Source organism: Lepisosteus oculatus, chromosome 8 (assembly GCF_040954835.1).
Source record: "Lepisosteus oculatus isolate fLepOcu1 chromosome 8, fLepOcu1.hap2, whole genome shotgun sequence".
NCBI classification, from domain to species: Eukaryota; Metazoa; Chordata; class Actinopteri; order Semionotiformes; family Lepisosteidae; genus Lepisosteus; species Lepisosteus oculatus.
In genome coordinates this window covers 43,008,952-43,031,467 of record NC_090703.1, presented here as the reverse complement: position 1 = coordinate 43,031,467, position 22,516 = coordinate 43,008,952, and the positions used below count along the sequence as shown (strand labels likewise).

Below are 22,516 nucleotides of genomic sequence, written 5' to 3'. Positions count from 1 at the left end.
TCTACCCCTACTTAAGCATGCTGTATTTACTCTAGACCTATATCCTAATTAAATATATTCAATTTCATAATGAAAAACTATTACAAATAACAGTCTATTAATTGTAACATGTTAAAGTGTATGTTTCCACTGCTCTGCATAGAAGCGGTGCTTTTCTTGATATGTTACACTGGCAACATACAATATGTTCCAGCAGGTGCCTGTGTCAGGGCCATTAATACATTTAATATTCTCACTCCAACTGTAGGCTTAGATCAAAAGTGGATAAGCCCTTTGAATAAGGTAAATGGAATGTTTCATTAAAATACATTGATAAGAGAATGCGAAGTCAAAATTAACACAGCATTTTTTAAAACCTATGGTTAAAACATATGCTTTTTTCTCAAATTAATGTATTACAATGTGTCATTACTGGAAAAAACTGATTGAATTTTTACAAAATCTGTAAAGCACAGACAGATTTTAAGCAACAAGTAATTTCCATTAAATTCTTGATAGTTTAAAGTAACTACACCTTATGTCACCTAAATGCCTTAAAGATGAATAGCTTAATAATGCTTTTTAAGGTTTAATAATTCCATGAATTATTGTCTCTATGGTAAATCTGAAACTAATGATAAAGGACTGTGATTTGACCTATAAGCATTTTGTGTTTACAGGGGTGGTCCAAAAGTATTATATATAACTCGTGACCTGGGATTGCAAATCAAACACACAAAATGCTACAAAATGTAAAAATACCAAATTTGGTTATGCACTTAAGGGGTTATAACTTAAGTTATAGTGATGATAAACTTTACTTAGAACACTTAGAGCATTCATGCACAATATAATTGTTATAACTTTTACCACTTACAATACAACACAATTGAGATCTTCTGGTAAACTGGCATTCGATACCTACCTCATAGCCACATTGGAGCCATCTATAACTATAGGTCTCAGGTTATCTAAATTGTCCATTACTTCATCTTCTAATGAAACTTCAGGACTTGAGATTTCCTTAGTACAAGGGCCCCGAGGTACCAATGTGCTTGTGGATCCACTAGCTTGTGCATCCAAGTCACCTTTATTGCCTAGTCTTACAAGTTCTGCCAAAATGTCATTAATAAGAGCATTTGCTCCTAGCTTGTTGAGTACAGTTTCTATTTGTTCACGTGAGTATCCCAGCTTCAATGCAAAATCCATTTTGGACTGGTATTCAGAGCTGAACTTGCAGCCAGCAACCTTGCTGTCTTCTGGTCGGACCTCTTGCAAGATGCTGCTCTGGGAAAAGCTGGGCCGGTCCAGGCAAGGGGAGCGGCAGAGTTGTCTGTGGGGCTTGGTGGAGATCAGTGATTCCCTCTTTTTGCTGCAGACCTGCTCCGCTTCACTCTCTGAGCTAGTGCCATCCTCAGACTCCCCACTGCCATCTGTTGCCTCTCTGAGGACATTGGCATCTTCTCTGGAGGACCTTTTCTCCATTTTCAGCTTCTCCACCATGGACCAGGCCGTCATTACGTTGTGCCCCCCACCCGAAATCTCTACAGTGTTCTCTTTCACCTCCACAACAGCCTGTGAGTCATATTCAATGATCGATTTCACTGACAGCAGCCGTTTGCGCAGTGCCAAAGTTAAAGGCTCCTTCCTTCTGTGTTTCGGTGAAATCAGAGACACTATATAATCCTGAAAGAAAACAGATCATTAGAAGCAGTCTTTCTAAATTTGATTTTGTTACCTGTCTTACAGTTAAATAATTTAAGATCACCATTATATTTCACTGACGTCCACGTTAAAATGAAGATTTTAGCTTATTAGGTCTAAGATTACTAGTTAGCTATTAAAATATCACATGAAAATCTCCCATAAGCAGGGAGTATTTATTTATCAATCTAATCTAATGTGGTGCTTTTCTACTCCTGCCATTCTATTGGTTTAATATTATTACTTCTCAAGCTAATCAGTCACTTAACTTTATGCCCTATGTTTAACTGATTCACCTTCCAACTCTACCCTTTATGTCCTAAATGGCTAGCAAACAATCAGACCTCAGATTCTCTTAAGACTATATTTCCTCCTCCCCATCACTCCTCCTGTATGCTCCTTCACACCCTTCTCTCCCTTCTTAGACGCTTTTAATGACCTCGCCACGGTCTCAACTCCCTCTATTTCTATTCATGCGTTCTCTGTTAGCTCTTTTCTCCCACACTGATTAACAGAAATTTTTGGAACTCTCTGTGGACTTAGCTACCTCAGGTCTGCTTCTCTTGCTTCATCTCTTGACTCTCTTTTCTCATGTTTTGCTCTGTTCAGTCCACTCATTCACAGCCCTGGGTTTCCTACTGTAAGCTGAATATCTTTTGTTTATATCAGGGATCCTCAATCCTTCTCCTGGAGAGATAATCTGTCCACTGGTTTTTATCCCAACTCAGTTCTTAATGACATGAATCAGCTTACTGTGGGCTTAATTGAAGAAATGTAACATCTTTTCTCAGCTTTTCAGGTGTTGGTGCTTTAAAGAGAATTTAAAAAGTGCAGACACACCAGCCCATCAGGACCTGTATTGGTTTATTTAACTTCTACAACACGTTTATTTTGGCATTTTAGAGATTTTGTTAGAGATTATAAATTGAATTTAAAAGAAAAATAATAATACAGCTTCCTTATCAACAGTGGGAAACATTCAGCAGAAGAATTACATCACTACAGAGTTTCCAAAAAGGAACTAGACCATTTACCTTGATCTTACTTCCCTTTTTAAAATAATTTCAAGAATAATAACATGTGAAAACAGTGTCTGGTCTCTTTATGTCATATGTACTCATAATTTCCATTTAGATTATAGTTTCAAGTGTCAACTGTTACTACCATAAGTATGATTATGATTAGTTTCACTATTTCTATTTGTAAAAAAAGTTTTCATTACAAAAACTCAAATATACACTGTGAACTGTTTTGTTTTCTATTTCTATTATTTTAATTAAGCTGATAAAACAGTTGAAATTATATGAATCTTTAAAATTAGACAGAATATTTTAGCATATCTACAGTATATGATGGAGCAATATTGTAGTTAATCCAAATAAAGCCCTCAAAACAGTTCCCTTTGATCAAATTCAGCAATATCACTGATTTCAAATACAAAGATTTTATCAAACATCTGTTACAGGTAATAATCTGTTTTAATTGCAATATTGTAATTGTTCTTAAAACATTTTCATAATAACAAAAGATAGTAGATAACACAAAATCTTTCCTCACCATACATTAGCTTTGCAGAACATTAAATGCAAATTAACAGTAGATCAAAACCCACACGTATATAACAGAAATTCAGTGCAGGCTTGTACTATGAATTGAAATATACTAATTTGAACAATTATAGGCTTGAAAAAGCTGAGTGTGACGATAGTACAGGTTAACCAAATGTGCTACTGTTACAAAATAAAAAATTATTATATTACATATTTTAGTTGAATATTTTATTCATATAAATACTGATCTGATTTCACGTAATGGTTAAACTGCATTGTGAGACAAACTAACACTCTGTTGCACAAGAAATAAAACAGGAGATTATTTTGTATTATCTGGCTAAACTTAATCTGTTTGGCGTAATCAATAAAACATCTTGCTGATAATACTGAATAAAATTAAAAGAAACTGATGTGAATAATTATTAAACCAGACATATTTACTTACTATAGGTTATACAACATTTTAAATCACACATAAAAGCACTTGTGTCACACTTTATATCTACTGTATGTTTTACTACATTTGTGAACACATATATAAACAGATACATAAAGCAGATTAGACAGATATTTACACAATGGCTGTAAATATATGTGACATAAGTTCACGTCATAAAGCTACCTAAAGGAAAGTACAATTCTGAATAAGCAGGTCCTCTTTTAAAAAACAAAACAAAACCTGGGTACTCACATTAGATCTTTCTTAAGGTTAATAACTCCAAATCCATATCTGTTTAACAATACGGTGTGCAACAGCTCACATAGTTCATGCACTCCTTTTATTCTCCAGTCACTCCCCCTGCAGGATCACTGTGACGCTGAGTCACAAGCTCTACGCACGGACAGCACCGCCTTGGCACTGCTTCAGCGGCACAGTTAAGAGAAAATAATCCGTTTCAGACTGTTTCAAAACACCAGTATATGAGCTTACTCAATTTCATCATATGGGAAGAGGGGAAAACACATGATTTCATGTCTTTCATAGAGTTATACAGTATAACCCTAAGGTTTCAAGGTTATGAGAAAACAAAGCACAAAAAGGACTGAAGAACTGAAAACAACCACATTTTTAACACAAATGAACAACTACAATTTTTAATGGTCCAGAGTGAATGGCAGTAAATGCTTGGCCTTTTCTTGATAACAGCTATTTTATCTTCTTTCCTTTTTTTGTCTACACAACTCTGCAGCTTACATTTTTCTAGGAGTCTAAAAATGTATTGTCACACAGTTTTGTCCAAAAATACAATACATAATGAAGAATGAGACCACAAAAACCCAGAACTCATTACTATTTATCAGAATTGATAATCTACAGATTTTATGCTGCTGAGCGCAGTTTTAAAACTGAGGATTTAGCAGTAGTTCTGGATGGAAACCCAAAGCCTTTGTTCACAAACTAGAAATGAACATGGTCAGCCACATGGAACACTGTACCGCTACACAAGCACATGCCACTTGTATTTATTTAGAGTCGTCTTTCCAGGCATACACATTTATTTTGTGAAGGTGGAGCTGTCAAACAGGAATGAAAATAACACAACAAGCAAGCCCCTAAATAATGTGGGTGTAAATGATACCCTAACACCTCAGCAAAAGTTTAAAACAACTGTAGCTTTTTATTGCATGCTTCCTCCTACAATAGAGTTTCTGTGATGCTCCCAAATGATCACAATGACACATCAGATCAGTGAACAAGATCATTTTGTGCATGAGTTTAAGAGAACAAATAAGTCTGAGACTATTTAATACCCAATCTTAGGCAGTTCCGTATTTTTCATATATCAGTATCTACAAATATTTCTGTAAAACGTTTTTCAAAGGAGTTAAACTTTTAACAGGACAAACCAATATTTGACGACTATTAGCTACAGAACATGTTCAGCAAATGCATATGCTACACGTAGAATCGGCTTAGTCAAATGAATAAAAAATTTAAATGTATAAAAAGTTCACCATGTATAACCTCTCAAAAGAATGGTTTCTGATGGAGTTTTTTAGTTTTTTAATTGTTTGGAAAAATCAATCAAACTCAAACTCCCCTTAGTTTTCAAGTTAATGCAGATTAACTACACCTATTAGTAGTCTTTTCTCATTCAATTACTTTTATACACTTCTATACAACACTGAGAGGTTTGCACACTATAAGACCAATTCATGTTCTAGTTATTCTACTGATGTCACAGAAACATAATTGCACGTAGTTATATGTTTCCGTAGGCCAATATGAGAGCTTATTATCCTGTCATTACTACAACAAAAAAAACATTGTATGAAATCACAGCTGTTGATAATTCTCACTTCGTGCTGGCATGACTATAGCCTTATTGATCCATGAATTTTACTATCTGGACAGCTGGACAGTTTGTTCCAGAAATGTTTCCAAAATACACTTAGTCTAGCTTTCTATCGGTTTCCCCAATTTCGTTATTGTCTAGATGTCTGTTAGTTTGACTTGGCAATGCAGAAAAATAAGATCATAAAAATGGTACAAAACAAAAGGCATTCACTTGGCCAATTAAGCTCATTTAGATCCTGTCCAGGAGTGCAGGGTCGACACGTTTGTATATTTCACTCAGAAGTTGTTCTAGAAACAGGTATGTTCCTGTTTATCCATTTCTCTGTTCAGATTGAGCACTGTTGCGGAATGATGATTCTATCATTGTATCAGAAATGGACCTAGCTGTCAGGTCCTACTGCAGCTAAAAAATCAGTGGAACTGTGCTGGGTGCCCTCTCCTGGTATCACTGGCCTATCTTATCATTATTATTATCATTTAAATCAAACTTTCAATTGCTAGATCCATGGTGCCAGTAGGAGAAAAGGGAGGTGTTGGAATCAAGGTTGCCACTAATGGAGTAACAGCCTTTTTATATTGGGGTTCCATTGCAACTAAACATTGGTTTAGTTGCAGTTTAGGGGCTCTTACGCAGAAATTTGTAATTGAGTACCACTAAAGGGGATGGGTGATGGATAGGTTAATCAGGGGTGGAGAACGGTTATTCTTATCTGTTATTTTGTTTTGTTTTTGGGACTATACAGATGTGTTCACAAAGAGGGTAAGCAAATTATTTCTGTATTAATTACAGATTTTAAGGCTGATATATTATTTCCAATGACAAAACATCACAAGTATATTAATGTATATCTATAAAGTGTCTGAACATCATAAAACTGCTAAAATAATAAAATATGCCCACATGAGGTCACTATTCTCAGAAATTCACAACAGAATGGAAAAAAGCAAAGTATGCAAGTACCACACTGTTTACAACAGTCCTAAAATTATCCAAAGCTAAAGCCGTTTTTTACTTCTTCGTTAATTATGATATATCAATATCAATAATTGCCCAATACATCTATTGTTGTAAGCAGAATTATCTTGGTATACAATGGTATACAAAATTGCCAAATTTAAAATTACTTCAAAGTACAACATTCAGCAACATTTTCAGCATACACAGCAGTATGTGAGAGTATCAAATCTAGCTGCCTTGCAGACGCATTTTGGGAATACATCAGTTATCCACTTACAGGAAGTGTAAGTATAAGTTTTAGTGCATGACAGGCTGGACCCTGAAAAGTTGTAACATTTTATTTCCATTCTGTGCAGCAAAACTTTAATTCACACATTCAAAACAGCCAATACCTATCTTCAGTATTTATTCAAGCCTTGGTGGCATGACCATTAGCACTGCTAGGTTCAGTTCCTCCAACCTCCTAAACATGCTGGCTCAGTTTGATTTATTCTAAATTGGCCCTTTCCTCTGCGGTCTTATGATGGACTGGTACCCCATTCTGCAGGATAGAAGTGGTCCCACCTTCCACCGCCTTGCGGACAGGGTTAAACTTGCTACGGTCCTTACCAAGACGGTTTGAACTGTGGGGAGAATTTGGAGCACCTGGAAGAAACCCACAAAAACAAGAGGAGACATACTAACTCCATGCAGATAGCACCTCAGGAATTGATCCCAGGGCCCAAGTATGTTAATATATTTGTGTTCAAATATATTAATATAATATATAAATATTCAAATATATTAGTTAATATATTTACATTAGCAAAAGTCTGAATAATTCTATTCATGAATAATGAAAAATGCTCCTTGGTACAAATTAATCTGTATATTATAAAAATAAAAGGTAAAAATATTTAACTTATGGAAGTTGACAGAAGAGACCAGTTGCCAATTCCCACAGTAAAGATTTCATACAGGAAATTACACAAATACAGACTGAAGAGTAGTGGATGATTGCAATATTTGTAATGCACTCTGGAGGAGTTGCATTAAGCGCCACGTTGAGGGAAAATAATACAGAACTAATAAAAGAAAATGATCACAAAATATATTAAAACCAGTTTAATACTTAATCCTAAAGGCACATAGGGAAACCTTATAACTCTTAGAACAACGTACCTGTATGTGTTTTTACTTAAACTTTCAAGCAGCAGTGATTTCACATTTACAATTGCATAACATCTAACCACAGTTAACAATACTTATAATCTCAGTTTGACCAACATGTGGGTGGTTGTGATTGGGTTAAGCACTTACTGGGAGGCTTTAACATTGCCAAAGGAAACATCCTTTATAAGTAAACTAAAAACCCAGATAAAATACCAGTAAAACCCCACAATGCATATATCATCTTTGCCATTGTGTCAGATTCTTGGTTAATACAGAATTAATGCAATAGGGTTTCACATAGCTATAGTATATAAAAGCAAACAGTTCTTCAGATCACACATACAGTGGCTTGTAAAACTATTCAGACCATCGCAAAGCTTTAACATTTAGTGGCTTTAAAGCTTGCAGCCATGACACTTTGAAGTAGCAATTAATATTTTTTATATACACAACCTACGCCACACTTTCAAAGCAAAAAACAAAAAAAAAACTTTAACACCATAGATAGGGTCAGAATATTTTTGCAAGGCCCTGTAATAAAAAGTTCCTTGAATTTACACTGTGCTTTTCATTCCATAGAATCAGCAGTAACAAAAAGATGAAATTGTAGAAAATAAAGGCCTGAAGCTGTACCCATCAAAAATGCTTATGCCTGCTAGATTGGTATTATCAATTAATATTTCAGAGAATATTTTCATTTTCATGCAGAGAAAAATATAACTGTCACTTTCATTTGTTCTATATTAGTACGGACTGCAAGAGACACTAAAAGGGGTGTTATTATTTTCATAGGTTTGTTATGACTTGTTATGATTGATTCGATAATAAAGTACACAACAAAATGAGGCATGTTTGTGTTTATTACAAGTTATGTGAAGAATCCTGCCTGGCTCTGTCTGACCTACTATTGTTTTCCCTAGGGGACATCATCAGGAACCATCTTGTACAATTTATGCTTTTTACATGTTTTCTAATGAAACCCCATGACTCCTTGGCTATAAATAATATGTTTACCTTGTTAATATGAAAAGTTGGATAACTAGTATTTTCTTCATGTTAAATTAAGCTAAAATGGAGGTTTTACTATTAGGAAAGAAGAACTCTGAACTTTCTGAAATAAATACAGTATAGACAGCTATAAGCTCACCCTTAATGTTTTAATACATACATTGGGTGTATTATTTGCCCAAAAACTCATGTTTTTATTCATATGAAAATATATGACTAGATCTAAGAAATATTTTTAATTAAAAGCCATTTCTTTCAACACAGGACAAAGAAAAACTGCTACACATTTGTTACACCAAGACTGGACAACTGTAATGGGCTAATGTCTAACACACCAAACTGCATTATATCTAGATTTCAACTTTTACTGTTCAAAATGTTACTGTGCGTCTCTTAACTAAATATAACAGGAGCATATATATCCAATTTTAGCATCTTAACATTAGCTCCCAGTTCGTTATTAGGCAGACTTTAAGGTACTCCATTGGAGCTACAAAGCACTAACAGGTCTAGTTCCATCATATTTATTTCCCAACATAACTATGAGGTTTATTTTCACAAACTAGGAGTTTTGGTTTCTTCTCTTACGTACCCAAATGGTCCTACACTACTTACATCTTATTTCATGATAAACTGTTACTATACATTACAACCACATTCCGCACGCGTCCTCACTAATTATCTCATTTTCCAATCATATCTCAGCTCTCTGCTATTTGAACCCTCTTGTCTTGCATTTCCACACTCGGAATTAGAGTCTCTGACTTGTTAGCTTGCTGCCAGCTCAGTTTACTCCTTCCGCACAATTCTCTCCTTTGGATTCTCTGGATTCTCGACCTCAGCCTTGAATATTGGATTTAGCCTTCTGCTCTGCCTCAATCAGATAGTAAGCTCTCGGATCTGAATTAAACGCTCCGCATAAGGTCTAGCTGTTTACTACACCGGCGACCTAACACTATATTTTTATCGGCTACATAATTTGTAATTCTGTAACTCTGTAACTCTTTCGCAAAAGGTGCTACAGCAAATTAAAGACAGGATGATAGATATATTGAACTGAATGACAATTGGAGGGAATCGTGTTGGGAGGCGATATAATTAAATTATTTACAAATTTAATTTTCTATTCTGCATTATAAAATGTCTACAATGTGTGCTTAACTGTCAGATTTTCAAAAGTCTGTTAAATTGTAATCGTCCTACTTGTTTTGCTATCATTGTTTATTTGTTTTAATCCTCACACTTTTTAATCCTGGGGGGGCACTATATGGAATACCTAGATTAGTGTTTCGCCTTTCACACTGTAGATTGCATTTCATCTTATAATTGTGTACTTAATTACAACAGTGCATTTAATAGGAAGATTCATGAAATCACAGAAGGCAGAACATTCCTGTTTTAATACATTCTAAAATCATGAATTTCTTATACTGTAGGTAATTCCCAATCAAACTCCCTCCACTTTGGAGACATGAATTCTATGTGATATTTGTAATGGGGATGGTCTTCATTTATTCCAAGACTTTCAATCACAATATCAGTTTTTGTATACGTTCTGTATTATACTCCAATTGCTTCCCCTAGAGGGTAAGACTGTCTTAGATTTCATCAACAAATAAAGACTGGCTTTTATTTACATTTTTCTGTAAGAGGCCTTATTCAAACCTTTAGACGTTCTTACACTAACGCATAGATGAAGAAATTTCTGCGGGAGGGACAGAATGCTGTAATCGTTTTTGAAAACAAAGAGCAAATGGTTCACAAAAGGAATATATAGTTATCAATGTGATTAAAACTATAAAAATAAAGAGTAGGGTTCTGTCTAAAAAAAGATATTCTTTAGTTCTACAAAAACACTTCTATGTTCTAATCTATGTTCATCTGCTGTGAAAAGCAACTGTACACACTGTGAGCTTTCTGCACTTCCTTGATGTGTTCGATGCATATACTAAAATAAGACAAGCACAAGATGCTGCAGACGTGTCAAGGTCTTATTCTGTACACACAGCTATGAATTCTCTTTGCAATTCTAAAATGAAAATGCTCCCTTCTGAAGCCATTTACAAAATACCTAAGAGATAATATTATATAATATTGCTGCAGTGACCTCCACATTCAGTTGTGGATGGTCTTGTAATATACATATATTTTTAATCTGAACATTTGAAACATAATTTAAATATGTTCACACTTCATACATAAACTGTTATGTAAGGACAGTTGTTATATTTTGATCGAAAAGCTCTCATTTAATTGCTCACACAGTACAAATGTTGAATTATCACTATTAATAATAGTAATGGAACAAGTCTGTTTTTCATCTGACAAGAAACTATTTTGCATTCTGACATGAAAGCGCAGTTATTCATCTTTTCATACATAGCCAGCATTTCAGATTCCCCTCTTCATAGTCAATGTCTTGTTCTGAATCCTACTTAGTGTGTCAATGAGTTCAATATTTCATGTCTAGTTTTTAGATTTATGGCTGTAGTTCTGGTACATTAAAAACACTAATACATAAGTATGAACCCCTCATGCTAATCAATATTTCAAATATAGTACATGGTGCTCCATTTCCCAAAAGCCCATTTTTTCAGTACCAAAGATTTAAGAAAATTGAGATAAAAAAATCATCATTGATTTTAGAGTCAGTTGACTGAAAGGCACCAACTTAAGCATGGAAATACGAACTTTGTTACATAAGCATTGCATTAGTACAATACAAAAGTAAGAGATATAAAAAGTAAAAGATGCTGTGATGTTTTAGAAACAGCAATTCACCCCCTTGTCTTGCAGAGAGAGATACTACACCGGCGCTTCAAGAGGCTCAGCCCATGACATATGTTACCTAGCAACTGGGCCTTGTCATCAGCAAACAGCTTTTTAGCAGAGTCACGACTAACTGGCAAAATAGAGCCTATCTTTCTCAAAGCAGAACTGAAATAATCATTATCAACATGGGGGCAAGGCAGATCTTGGTTTCATAGGCTGTAATGTAATAACAAGGACATGATTGCAAAAACAATATCAGACCATACAGCATAATACATGAACTCATGTCTATAATGTATATAATTAGCTACATATAAAGGGCATACTGTTAAAAGAACATGCCCTCTTTACCATAATTTGTTGATATGCCAAACCATAAGCATCTATGATCTACAGTACACACTTTCAGTCTTTATAAAGACAACTGTACTGTACATGTGAGATTATATATATTTTTTAAATAAATTATATTTTTATCCTTGTACATGGATTAACTGTTTGACATTATTGCAGCAATCCTCATGGTCCTGAAAACCCATTTTAATGCCTAAAGACATGGAAAAAGCTGTAATTAAAACAAACTGGATTAGTAACAATAGAAACCAGAAGACAAGACCCTGTGGCTCTGCATGTTGAAGAGGGAAGATCTTTGTTTTACTGCTTTGTGCTCTGATAACCAAATCGGTGAAATGATTTATTTTTCTTACAAAGTGGATTGCACTTTGTCATATGCTGTATTTGCTTTGGATTTTTTTTAATGACTGCACCATTCCTAATACCAACATCCTGCAAATCCCAGCACTGCAGAATTATGTTTTTAATCAAAAAGGCACAAATATCATTAATAGATGTGAAAGTGTATACCCAATTACTGAATCATGTATTCACTTTCTTTACACAATTCAGTCTGCACTATCTGAGAAAAATTGTCCTTACACTTTTTAACAAAGGTAATTAAAAGTACTGCCATCCAATTATTTGGTCAAGAATGACAATGAAATGGGAAAAACTGTAAACAAAAAAAGTCACAAGTAATAGGTTTATTCCATGCTGAAAAAAAAGAAGAGAGAAAAAACACAACGTTTCGGCCGTGGAGCCTTCTTAGGGTGTCAACACCTGACACCTGAAGAAGGCTCCACGGCCGAAACGTTGTTTTTTCTCTCTTTTTTTTCTCTCTTCTTTTTTTTCAGCATGGAATAAACCTATTACTTGTTCCTTTGCAGCCTACGCATGCTGACGCAGCTACCCACCTGTACAAAAAAAGTCTGACATTAAAATAGTTCAGACGATAATATAGCCTACATGAGTTTAAATACAAAATTACAATGAATTTTTAATTCATGTACCTGTATATTTTATTGATATCTGGTATCATTTGGACGCATTTAAAGGTGTTTTGATTCTTTCCTGCATCTGTCAATAAAACAAATAATGTATTAGCACATATGGGATAATAAAGGCCAATAAAGCCTCTGTTTTAATGGGAAAAGCCTTCCTAGCCAAACTGTCTGCAGGAGGAACTACAGCTGCACCCAGTATATGAAGAACGATTAAGGCATCCACCTTACCCTCACATTGATTCTCATTGATTTGTGAGTGATAAAGGAAATGCATTTTTCACTTCACTGGATTTGGGCACATTTCTTCTACAATTCCTTTAAAATAAATAAGGAATTGAGGCTTTAAAGAACTGATGAGAAAACCAAGAAGACTTTTCAAAGATTAAAGCTCTAATCTATTAAAAAAACATGTCTGTGTTTACCATTGTGTGACAGACCACAAGGCACCACAATAGATACCAAAAATGCAAGCATAGACAAATACTTTCAGGAAATATCAGAGGTATTTTTTATAATAAAATTGGAAAAATGCTGAATGTTCTACTCCCCAAGGGCTACTGAAAGTTTAAATTTATCTGTAGGCTACCTTAAACAGACAGGATTGGATATTTCAAGAGAAATCACAGTAATCAGTAAGGATAGTCACACATCACTACTGCTCCTAATGCAAATTAACACAGTCCTGGATGACCATTTTTTGACGTTCAGTCCTGCATTTTTGATACCTCTCGATTAATTTAGTTTGTTTAAAAGAATTAAATTAGTATGAGTACAGTATGTACAAGCACAGTATGTAAATACTGTAAAACACAAGGTATTCAAAAGTCAGAAGCAATATTTGAAGCACTCTTGCAAAAGAACCCTCAGATTTAGTTAAAGCTGTAATAGACTAAATGTCTTGAAACAAAAACCTTTTAAATATGTTATTTCTGTAAGAAGCAAGAAGACACTCGATCACCATTTCTTGCTGCCATCTTGTGGTTCACAAGACACTGAACTTAAACCTTTAAAAACATTATTTTACACCTGGGATAGTGCCATAATAAATACTTGCTGGAAAACGTACAATTGTGACATAAGTAAGTGTGCCTAAAAGAAGTAATCAAGTTTACAAGCAAGCATTCCGGTTGTACCAGTGCATGAGAAAGCAGTATGTGACATCAAGTAATCAAAAATGATTCTCAGATCTGCCTTATGCCAAATCTGAAACAAATAACTAATTTGTCTGTTAACGTGCTGTCACAGATGTTAGTGACACTTAGTGAGCACAAAATATATCCAGTAAAAAATAAAGATTCCTCAGATTTCCAGGGCAGAACACCCCCTACCCTGAATTGCTCCTAGTTTCACGAAACTCCAAATGCTGGTTTTAAATGTCAAACTGGAGGCGTAATTGGAGTTTAAGGTAAAAGGTCACTAGCAATCTCAGCCTAATAATCTGAAAAGGTTTACACCTCCGCAAAAGGTGTTTTAGGTAAACAGCAGGAAAGAAATGAACTTTTCCTGACACTCCAGTAGATTTATGAGTTTATGGAAAGCAGACCGAGGCCCAGCAGTCTTTCTGCCCAGCAACAAGAAACCAACCACTACTCTCAGAATTAATGTGAACCTTTCCTTTGATTATGATGATATATTAGAAAAGGTTCTAAAAGACACTTATCAGTGTGTCAAAGAAATAAAAAAATATAAGCTCTCATATCTTCAGGCCCTAGCTGACTGTTTTGGATACAATGTCAATTACTAATTCCATTTTAGGTCTGGAATATAACCTAAGTCATTCAAACAGTAGAAAATGTAATACAATATATATTATAAAATAAAGCATCACAGGCTACTTAAAGACAGACAAATACTTTAAAAAATAGTACCTTCATTCAAATTTTGGAATGCTTCTAATTACGTCTTAAATTAGAGACAAGGACTATTGCAACACGCATTCTGCACTGATAAGCTAATACTAAAGGATTAAAAAAGTGATTTATTTTCTGTCAGTTTACCACACAGAAATAGCAATTTAGTTACTTACTGTAATTGTGCATCTTCTACAAAAATATTTTCGGTAGAGTGAACTGTTTCAAACACAGGGCCCAATTCACAAAAGGTTTTTTTACCTAATAAAACTTATCATATCATTGGATAAGATGCTCCTTATTGCATAAAAATGTTTTTTGGAATACACCCCAATGAATACTGTCAGAAAGATCTTCTTCCCTTTAAATGTTTTCTCACAACATGAAGAACATGCATTCATTTGAAACAGAAAAGTTAACTTGTAATGAAGCAAAAATGAACCTGATACTATACTGTGACCTGTATTAAAGCTTATAATATCTTTGTCATGAAAGCTATAAGCCAGTTTCATTTTGACTCTGCTGTCACATTCTTGTGTGATATACTCCATTTCCTTCAGTTCAACACTAGAACCATCATTAAATATACAACACAAGAAAAAGTCCCATTTGCAAATGATCAAGACTGAGTAAGAAGCCGGTTTATGAACTGGTCATAAATACAGCTTCCATTATTTGATTTATAATGAATCAGATGAGACATACAGAATAATGGATTCTGTGCAAAGGGACTTGGTAGCCCTAAAGGCACTCCAGTACAAAAGGACAGGGTGTTGCAAGGCCCTTAAACCACCAAGAAAACGTGCCCTTGTGGTTTACATGAACTCACCCTATGGAAGCTGCCATTTACATGTGGTAAGAAGATAAAAGGCCACATAGCGATTACATTGGTATAGTAGCCTACCTTGCTGTCCGGATAGTATTTGTTCAGTATACAACTTCATAATTGTTAGGAACACCTGTAGATAGGCATACTGCCAACCCCCCAATCATTCGTGCAGCCTTCTGTAATACCTTTTGTTATACATTGATTTGCAAAAGTATTCAGACTCCTGCACAGTTTTTCGCTTTTTGGTACTTTAAAGCTTACAGCCATGATCCTTTAAAGTACCAATTAGTGCCTGTTACATACACAGTTCACTCCACGTTTTTAAAGGAAAAATGAAAAGAAAGAAGTAAACGGATAATAAAAAATTAAAATCCAAAAGTCATGATTGCATAAATATATTCAATATATAAATCATTAGCTGTGGTAAACCTAAAATGAGAAACACCAAATTAATTAAATTGGACACAGATTAATTTAGGCACACAGACAGTGTGCCTAAATTAAGTAGGTACACTGTGTGCAATAATAGGGTTCTCGTGATTTCAAAAATAACAAAAAACAATCAGGAAAAGGGTATAAAATGTTTTAAATACTTTAAATATCTCTTTAAGCATTGTGAAGTATATCGTTGTGATATCACTGAGCATGGTGAAGTCGAAGGCACCCAGACACAGCCTGGATCAGTCTGTCCCTGATCAAACTGAGCAGCCAGCCAAAGATGAAACTGATCAGACATAACTCAGAAGTTGAGTGGCTCAGGCAGTAGAAAAAGAACATTGATCAACAACATCCTGGTCAGTCCGCAAAGAGGAATTGTATGGAAGTGAAAAAGAAAAACATCTAAAATCCTGTATGGGGTTTTCCACAAAGCACTAAACTGATCTTGCAAACATACTGTATGCAAACTGTTTTGTGCTCAAACAAGACAAAATTAGATTTTTTGGTCTAAATACAAAGCACTACATCTGATCCAAACCCAACACAGTACATCTCTCAGTCAACACCATCCCTGTGGTCAAGCATGGTAGAGGCAGTATTATATCACAGTTCTTCCTCTTGTGACCAAGGAACTGGGAAGCTTGTCAAGACTGATAGGAACATAAGTGAATCAAAGTACTGGCAAATCTTGGAGGAAACCCTGCTTCTGACCTAAAACTGGGGCACAAATTCACCTTCCAGCGAGCCAATGGAGTGTCTTTAATATAGGACAGTGAATGTCCTAGAATGCCCAGTCAATGTCCTTACTGTTGAGAATCTGAGAAAACATTTGAAAACAGCTGTTCATATGTGACCCCAAATAACCTGAGAGGGCAAAATCTGCACCAGACCAGTGTGTAAAATTGGTAAACAATAAAATAAGACTAATCTATTACACAGCACTCACATAGGAAAAGGCACTGAATATTCCTTGTGGGCTTTGCTGAACATAAAAAAATGCATTTCACCACATTAACTCCCACACACAAAACAGTTTCATGTCCCTGATCGAGCACAAGAGCAATAGATCAAAAGTCACCGTGAACCGGCATTACGTCATATGTATGAATGAAACAAAGGTCAGTTTTTGTTTCGGTAACACTCTGGGTGGTTTTATTGAGGTTGATAAGGAGATCTCTAACTGAAGACGTACACATGGAGTACTGAGGTGTGTTTAACAGACTTGTGTAGTGTCGGATTCCAATATCAACGTCCTATGTATGGTGGAAAAATCAAACCATTAAAACATAAGACGTAAGAGTATGTGAGGATTGTTAGAGTATATTTACTAAACACTAGGATAATCCCTCGCATCGTTCTCTTGAACAAAAAATGTCTGATTCAAGGAACCATGTGAAATAAATTAAACACAGTAATGTGTATTAGACCTTTCCCTTTCTAAGAGAAAATGCTAAAATATAAATGGATGCAGTTACAGTATTCATTTGCAGTCAGCTGATTATTTTGTGGTATAAAATAATGGTTATTTTATGGTATACAACACTAAGACGTAAACCAACAGCTAAAGTCATATGTAAAGAACAACTATTGAGAGTAAATAAGAGAGAAACAGAATATATCTGGATGAATAAACAAGCAAAGCATAAAGACAGACTCTAAATATTGAAAATAAAATTTTCAATAGCATTTTGTTTCTCACGTCAACTTAGTACACGGATATTAAACAAAACAGTAAGCAAGTGAGTAACTGCTGCAAACTCTGTATTTTCCCTCTGCCTCAAGCTGGAATTTCCTAACATTATGAAAAGGCACAACAACTGAAACTCCAGTGGGCCTCCTCCTCTCCTCCTCCACTACAGAGGCCGCAACCCAGCAAGGCCACTAAGTTAAGAGCACATGCGCAGGCTTGTGGGACTGGTCTCATAGCAACAAGTGGAGCCATGCATCTCTGTGGGGCTGATTGCAAGTACAGGAGCCCATTACCTACTATCAATCTACCCTGAATCAAGTACTGCTGATCCCAGTCTCTGAGATGTTACACCCAAATTCATTTCATCATCATGTCCAGAAAAAGAGACTGTACAAGTGAAACACCTCTGCAAACACCTCTGCATACAGCAAGTCTTACACCTCTCACACTTTTAACGATAAGTAAACTACTTTAAAACAATAATAGAAAATGTACTGCATACAGATTAATTTGTCTCTAAGACTTGCAGCTATATAAACAAACGAAAGCATACGACCAAAACTACTCGGCCTTACTTTACCGAATAAACCCCTTAAATTACAACATCGCTGAAACAAAAACAAATTGTGCAAATTAAAATGTGGTAAGTGTATACTTTTTCTTTCCCATCTTCATGATTCAGCCTTCAATCTGCATTTTAATTTAAAGGAAACTAGATCATAACCCATTTTTTTATCTCCCGTTTCACTTGATCATTCTAAATCACCTACCTACCGGAATTCTTGTGAAAACAACAATTTGGACACATATTCACTCATACATGTTTATATGTAAGGTTTCCGACATGCAATATTTTACAGCAAATACATATAATAACAAATGTTTACTATTTTCACTAAGAAACTACTGTAATTAATTCATATTCGCCTTGCCACTTAGTGCATACTGAATCTATTTTTTTAATCATCTCATAATCATCTCATAGTAAAAGTGCAAAATAGTATGAATCCAAGTGCTTTAACTTATTAAAGTGAATATTTTATAAATGCAAATGGTCACTCAAAACTTTAATATATTGGTTTGCCACGATAATTATACTACATAGTTTAAATTGCAGTTTATAATAATGTGTTTGGCCTAATCCAGACATCTTAACCACTTCAGGTACGTGGGCTAAATCACTTTAAACATAATCATGGTTGTTCCTTCAGATTTGAAAAACAAGAAAGACATAAAAATATATTTAATGATTCCTGCTTATCTTTCTTTACTAACATTCAGGTCATTTTATTTCAAACTTGAGCAGGTAACAAGCTTTGTCTCACTTCAAAGATTGAGGCTGTGTTTATAGTGTAAATATTAATATATCATAGAATTAGATGAGTACAGTATGGTTCAATAAACTCAAAGGTCTATATAATAGCACACAATATTCAAAAGCAGAAAGAAAAAAGACTAAGTAAAACCAACAAAAAGACTACATTACACATTAAATGCTTTGGTAAAAAGATAGTGGACACTGGACTGTACTAAAATTGAAAGGATCACAATAAATATCTTCCACACAAAAAAACAGCAATGAACTCCAAATTCTTTCTCCAAAACACTTTGTGCTGCTTCACTGTTCTGTTCTTTAGCCCTTCAAGAGCTACAATGGAATTTTCTCCAAGAGAAGAATCTGAATACTTCCAGGAGAATTACTTATTTAAAGGTTATTTAAGATTCCCTTTCCTATGTGACTTAAATAGAAATTTTCTGTTTTACCAGTTTCACAGAAACCTGGTCCTAAACATGCCGAAGAGAGATTTTTTTGTATGTCAATTTCCTTTCTAAAAAATCAAGAAAATTCTTAAACCCTGTCATTCTGTTAAACAAAAATGTGGCAGCACACATGGGAAATGTGGAATTCACCAAATCATTCAGTACCATTAAAGCCCTCTTGGTTTTCAATATAATAAGTATAGGGGCTGCTGCAAAGCATCCTGTATTATTGTATGAGGGCCTGTACAGAGGCTTGACTACAGGCATTTAAATAGCAAAGTCAAAATCCACTAAATTACAAAAACTCAAAAAGAGTATTTGATCTGTGTTGTAGTTAACAGCATCTAAACATAATACCTAACCACATACCACATATTAAAAGTCATTAGAAAGTGTAAGCATATACTGTATACAGTAATCAACATTATCAAATGCAACTGTAATAAAAAATGTTCAGAACCATGTTCACTTTAAACACTTGAATAAAAATTCCTTAAGCGAGAATATGAACAAATACTTATCCATCGGCTGTAGTCTTCATTTTGGTTTGAAACTTTAACTAGATCTTTTTTAGAACTAAAGTGCGAATTCCACACCAAATTCTATGTGACCGAGTAGTGTGAACATGTATTTTTTTTTCTAAAATTCAGATCCACTGAGGCAAATCAAACCGGCCTGTGATACTAACCCCGCATATTCGTCTTGTAATAATAAACGCTTCATTAATCTTCTGTTGTCCTGTACACAACCCGCTTCCACAAAATGGAATAATCCTAATATTATTTACAGAGTAATCACAGAAGCTAGCACTGTAACCTTTTAAATGGGCAGTAGAAGTTCTAGATGTAACTAACCAGAATACGAAAAGGTCCCATCTCCTGTTACATCTCCTGTTATCTGCTCTTTAGCATAAGAGGCATCGCAGATAACTTTCCGCTGGAAATATTCATTTACGCACATATCCAGTTGCACAATGTAGTTTTAGGTCAGGATAACGTTAAAATAATTTGTTCCACGTATCAAGCGGCAGACCTTGAATGACAAATACATCGTTATTCTGTAGTTTATACTGTACACACTTAACCTTTTAAAACGATCCTGCTGTTGCGCGATTCTCAGATCTTCAGCTTTCGTTTTATTTAAAATACTTCAACGTAAAATATTAACATCTAATGAACACTTTCAATTACTATCGAATTCACCCAACAATAGTAATAATAATGCGGATGATGATGATGATGATGATGATGATGATCAACCGTCACATGTTGAAGCACGACATTTTAAAAAGCTTTATCATCATGGCCATTCATCAATACGAAAAAAAAAAAGTGTATTTCAATCCAGAAACAAAACTACAGAAACGCGATTAGCTAGTGCTTACTTTTGCCTTCGTGCAGTCACCTTCCTCGCCCTCCCCGATACTCAGCCTGATGCTGCAGCTGCTTTCGCCGGCGCTGCCGCAGTTTGACTCAGCGGTGCTGTGCCTGACACTCACCCGGAAAACTCGCTCGATGTACGGGATAGAGCGCTGCAGCAATGGGCCTGCACTCGCGGGCGCTGCCACCTCCAGAACCATTTATTATTAGAAATTAGCGACCCACGCAAACAAAGGCAGTTCCTGAGTTTAATGGGCGATTGCAGTCGCTGCAAGGGTCAAACACTTTAAAAGGTGAGGACATTTAAGCTTCTTTTTTTCCCGAGCAGCGTTTCGGCAAAATTTTCTCCTGCATCCTTTTCCTCCATCATCCTGCCTCCCACAGACTGTCTCTTAGCAACAAGTCTGCCGCCCCCTGTCGCCAGTACTGAAGACAACAAACCTCGCAATCCGACAAAAGACTCCAAACCATTTAATGCTGTTTCATAGGGCCTCTACCAGGTTCCTTCTGTTCTTTGACGAGGAAGTAGTAACCTTCTTGGTATGCCATTTGAAAATTATTTAGTACTAAAAATTAAATGAAATGAGTACTGATATGAAAATTCTAGCTATACAGCTATTATGAAGAACCTAACATAGTCAACTGTGTTGCAAGGGTTATCACCTTCAGTCTTTGCGCCTACCAGCTGTTGGATAAAGGCCTACTCAAGAGTCTTCAACAATGTCCTTGGCCTAGTTGCATTAACAGACTTCTTAATTTCATCTTGTGATCTTCAAACCTGTTGTCTCCATGTTCAGTCAGTTCTTTGCCTTTTTGGATTCTATTTCAGAGTTTATTTTGTCCAACAATCATGTATGCTTCTTGCAATATATCTTGCGTATTGTCATTTTAATTCCTCACTCCTGTAAGAATTGAAAATAAAGTGTAAATGTTTTGGTACAGGCAGCACATGATTTTCAAAAACTTTTCTTTTGACAGATTAAGGCGATTTCTGCTTTCTCCCAAAAGCCCTCCAGTTCATTTTGACTCTGTTCTTTATTTCTACACATGGTTTTAATTGAATAATTGATCCAGACATACATAGCAACTGGTGTCTTAAGGACCGATGGTGTTACTTTCGTTCACCTTAGGAGAAATTAATTTCTTACTTATCATTTAAAGTTTATTTCGGCACTAATGACAGGTTAATCATATTTGCTTCATTGCAAATATAATCATGTTGTCATCAAGTCACAGATGATTTAAGTAGGTTTTATTAATCCTCAGTCCCCTGATTACACAAAACGGTGTCTAGAAACTCCTCTGACTGTAAAATGTTTGGAGTTTGTTTTGTAAGAGATTATAATAAAACAATGGAATTTTATGAGTGCTTTTCAAGTACTGCATAACACACACAGTAAACTGCCGAAGCAAAAATAAAGTGAAAGAAAAAGGTACAGCAAACTGACAGTTTCAATGAGTCTTGAAACTAAGAGTAAGAATAAATTACATATTAATATGAATGGGCTTCAAACAAAGTTTGAAAATGTTGTCAGCTGCTTATTCTCTTAAGGGGATTTAAGAAAGTAATTCCACAGATGCATTGATGCCTATGAGAAGGGTCTATTGCCCATTGTGTGAATCCAGATCTTCAGCAGACTAAGAAGGCCTAAGATTAAGATCAGATCTAAGATTAAGAGTTGAACTACATTCATGCAGAAAATCCTCCAGACAATCTGGAACAAGGCCCTTCAGTGCCTTATGTATGAATAGTAAAATTCACTCTAAATTGTACAGGATGCCAGTACAATTTACAAAGTTTTAT

General features: G+C 35.2%; 1 protein-coding gene across 2 annotated transcripts in view; it reads right to left on the bottom strand.

Annotated features, from left to right (window-relative positions):
• zc3h12b (zinc finger CCCH-type containing 12B) overlaps positions 1-21,088 on the bottom strand; it is a 33,135-nt gene extending 12,047 nt beyond the window's left edge. Inside the window, exons 1-2 of one of the 2 annotated variants that reach the window (XM_006632817.3) lie at positions 20,718-21,088; positions 905-1,665 (exon numbers count right to left, since the gene is read on the bottom strand). In XM_006632817.3, the coding sequence (XP_006632880.2) occupies positions 905-1,665; positions 20,718-20,912 (956 nt within the window). In that variant the 5' untranslated portion in view covers positions 20,913-21,088. The remainder of the gene's footprint in view (positions 1-904; positions 1,666-20,717) is intronic. The other variant, XM_069193476.1, reaches the window with a different exon arrangement.
• Positions 21,089-22,516: the final 1,428 nt, after the last annotated feature.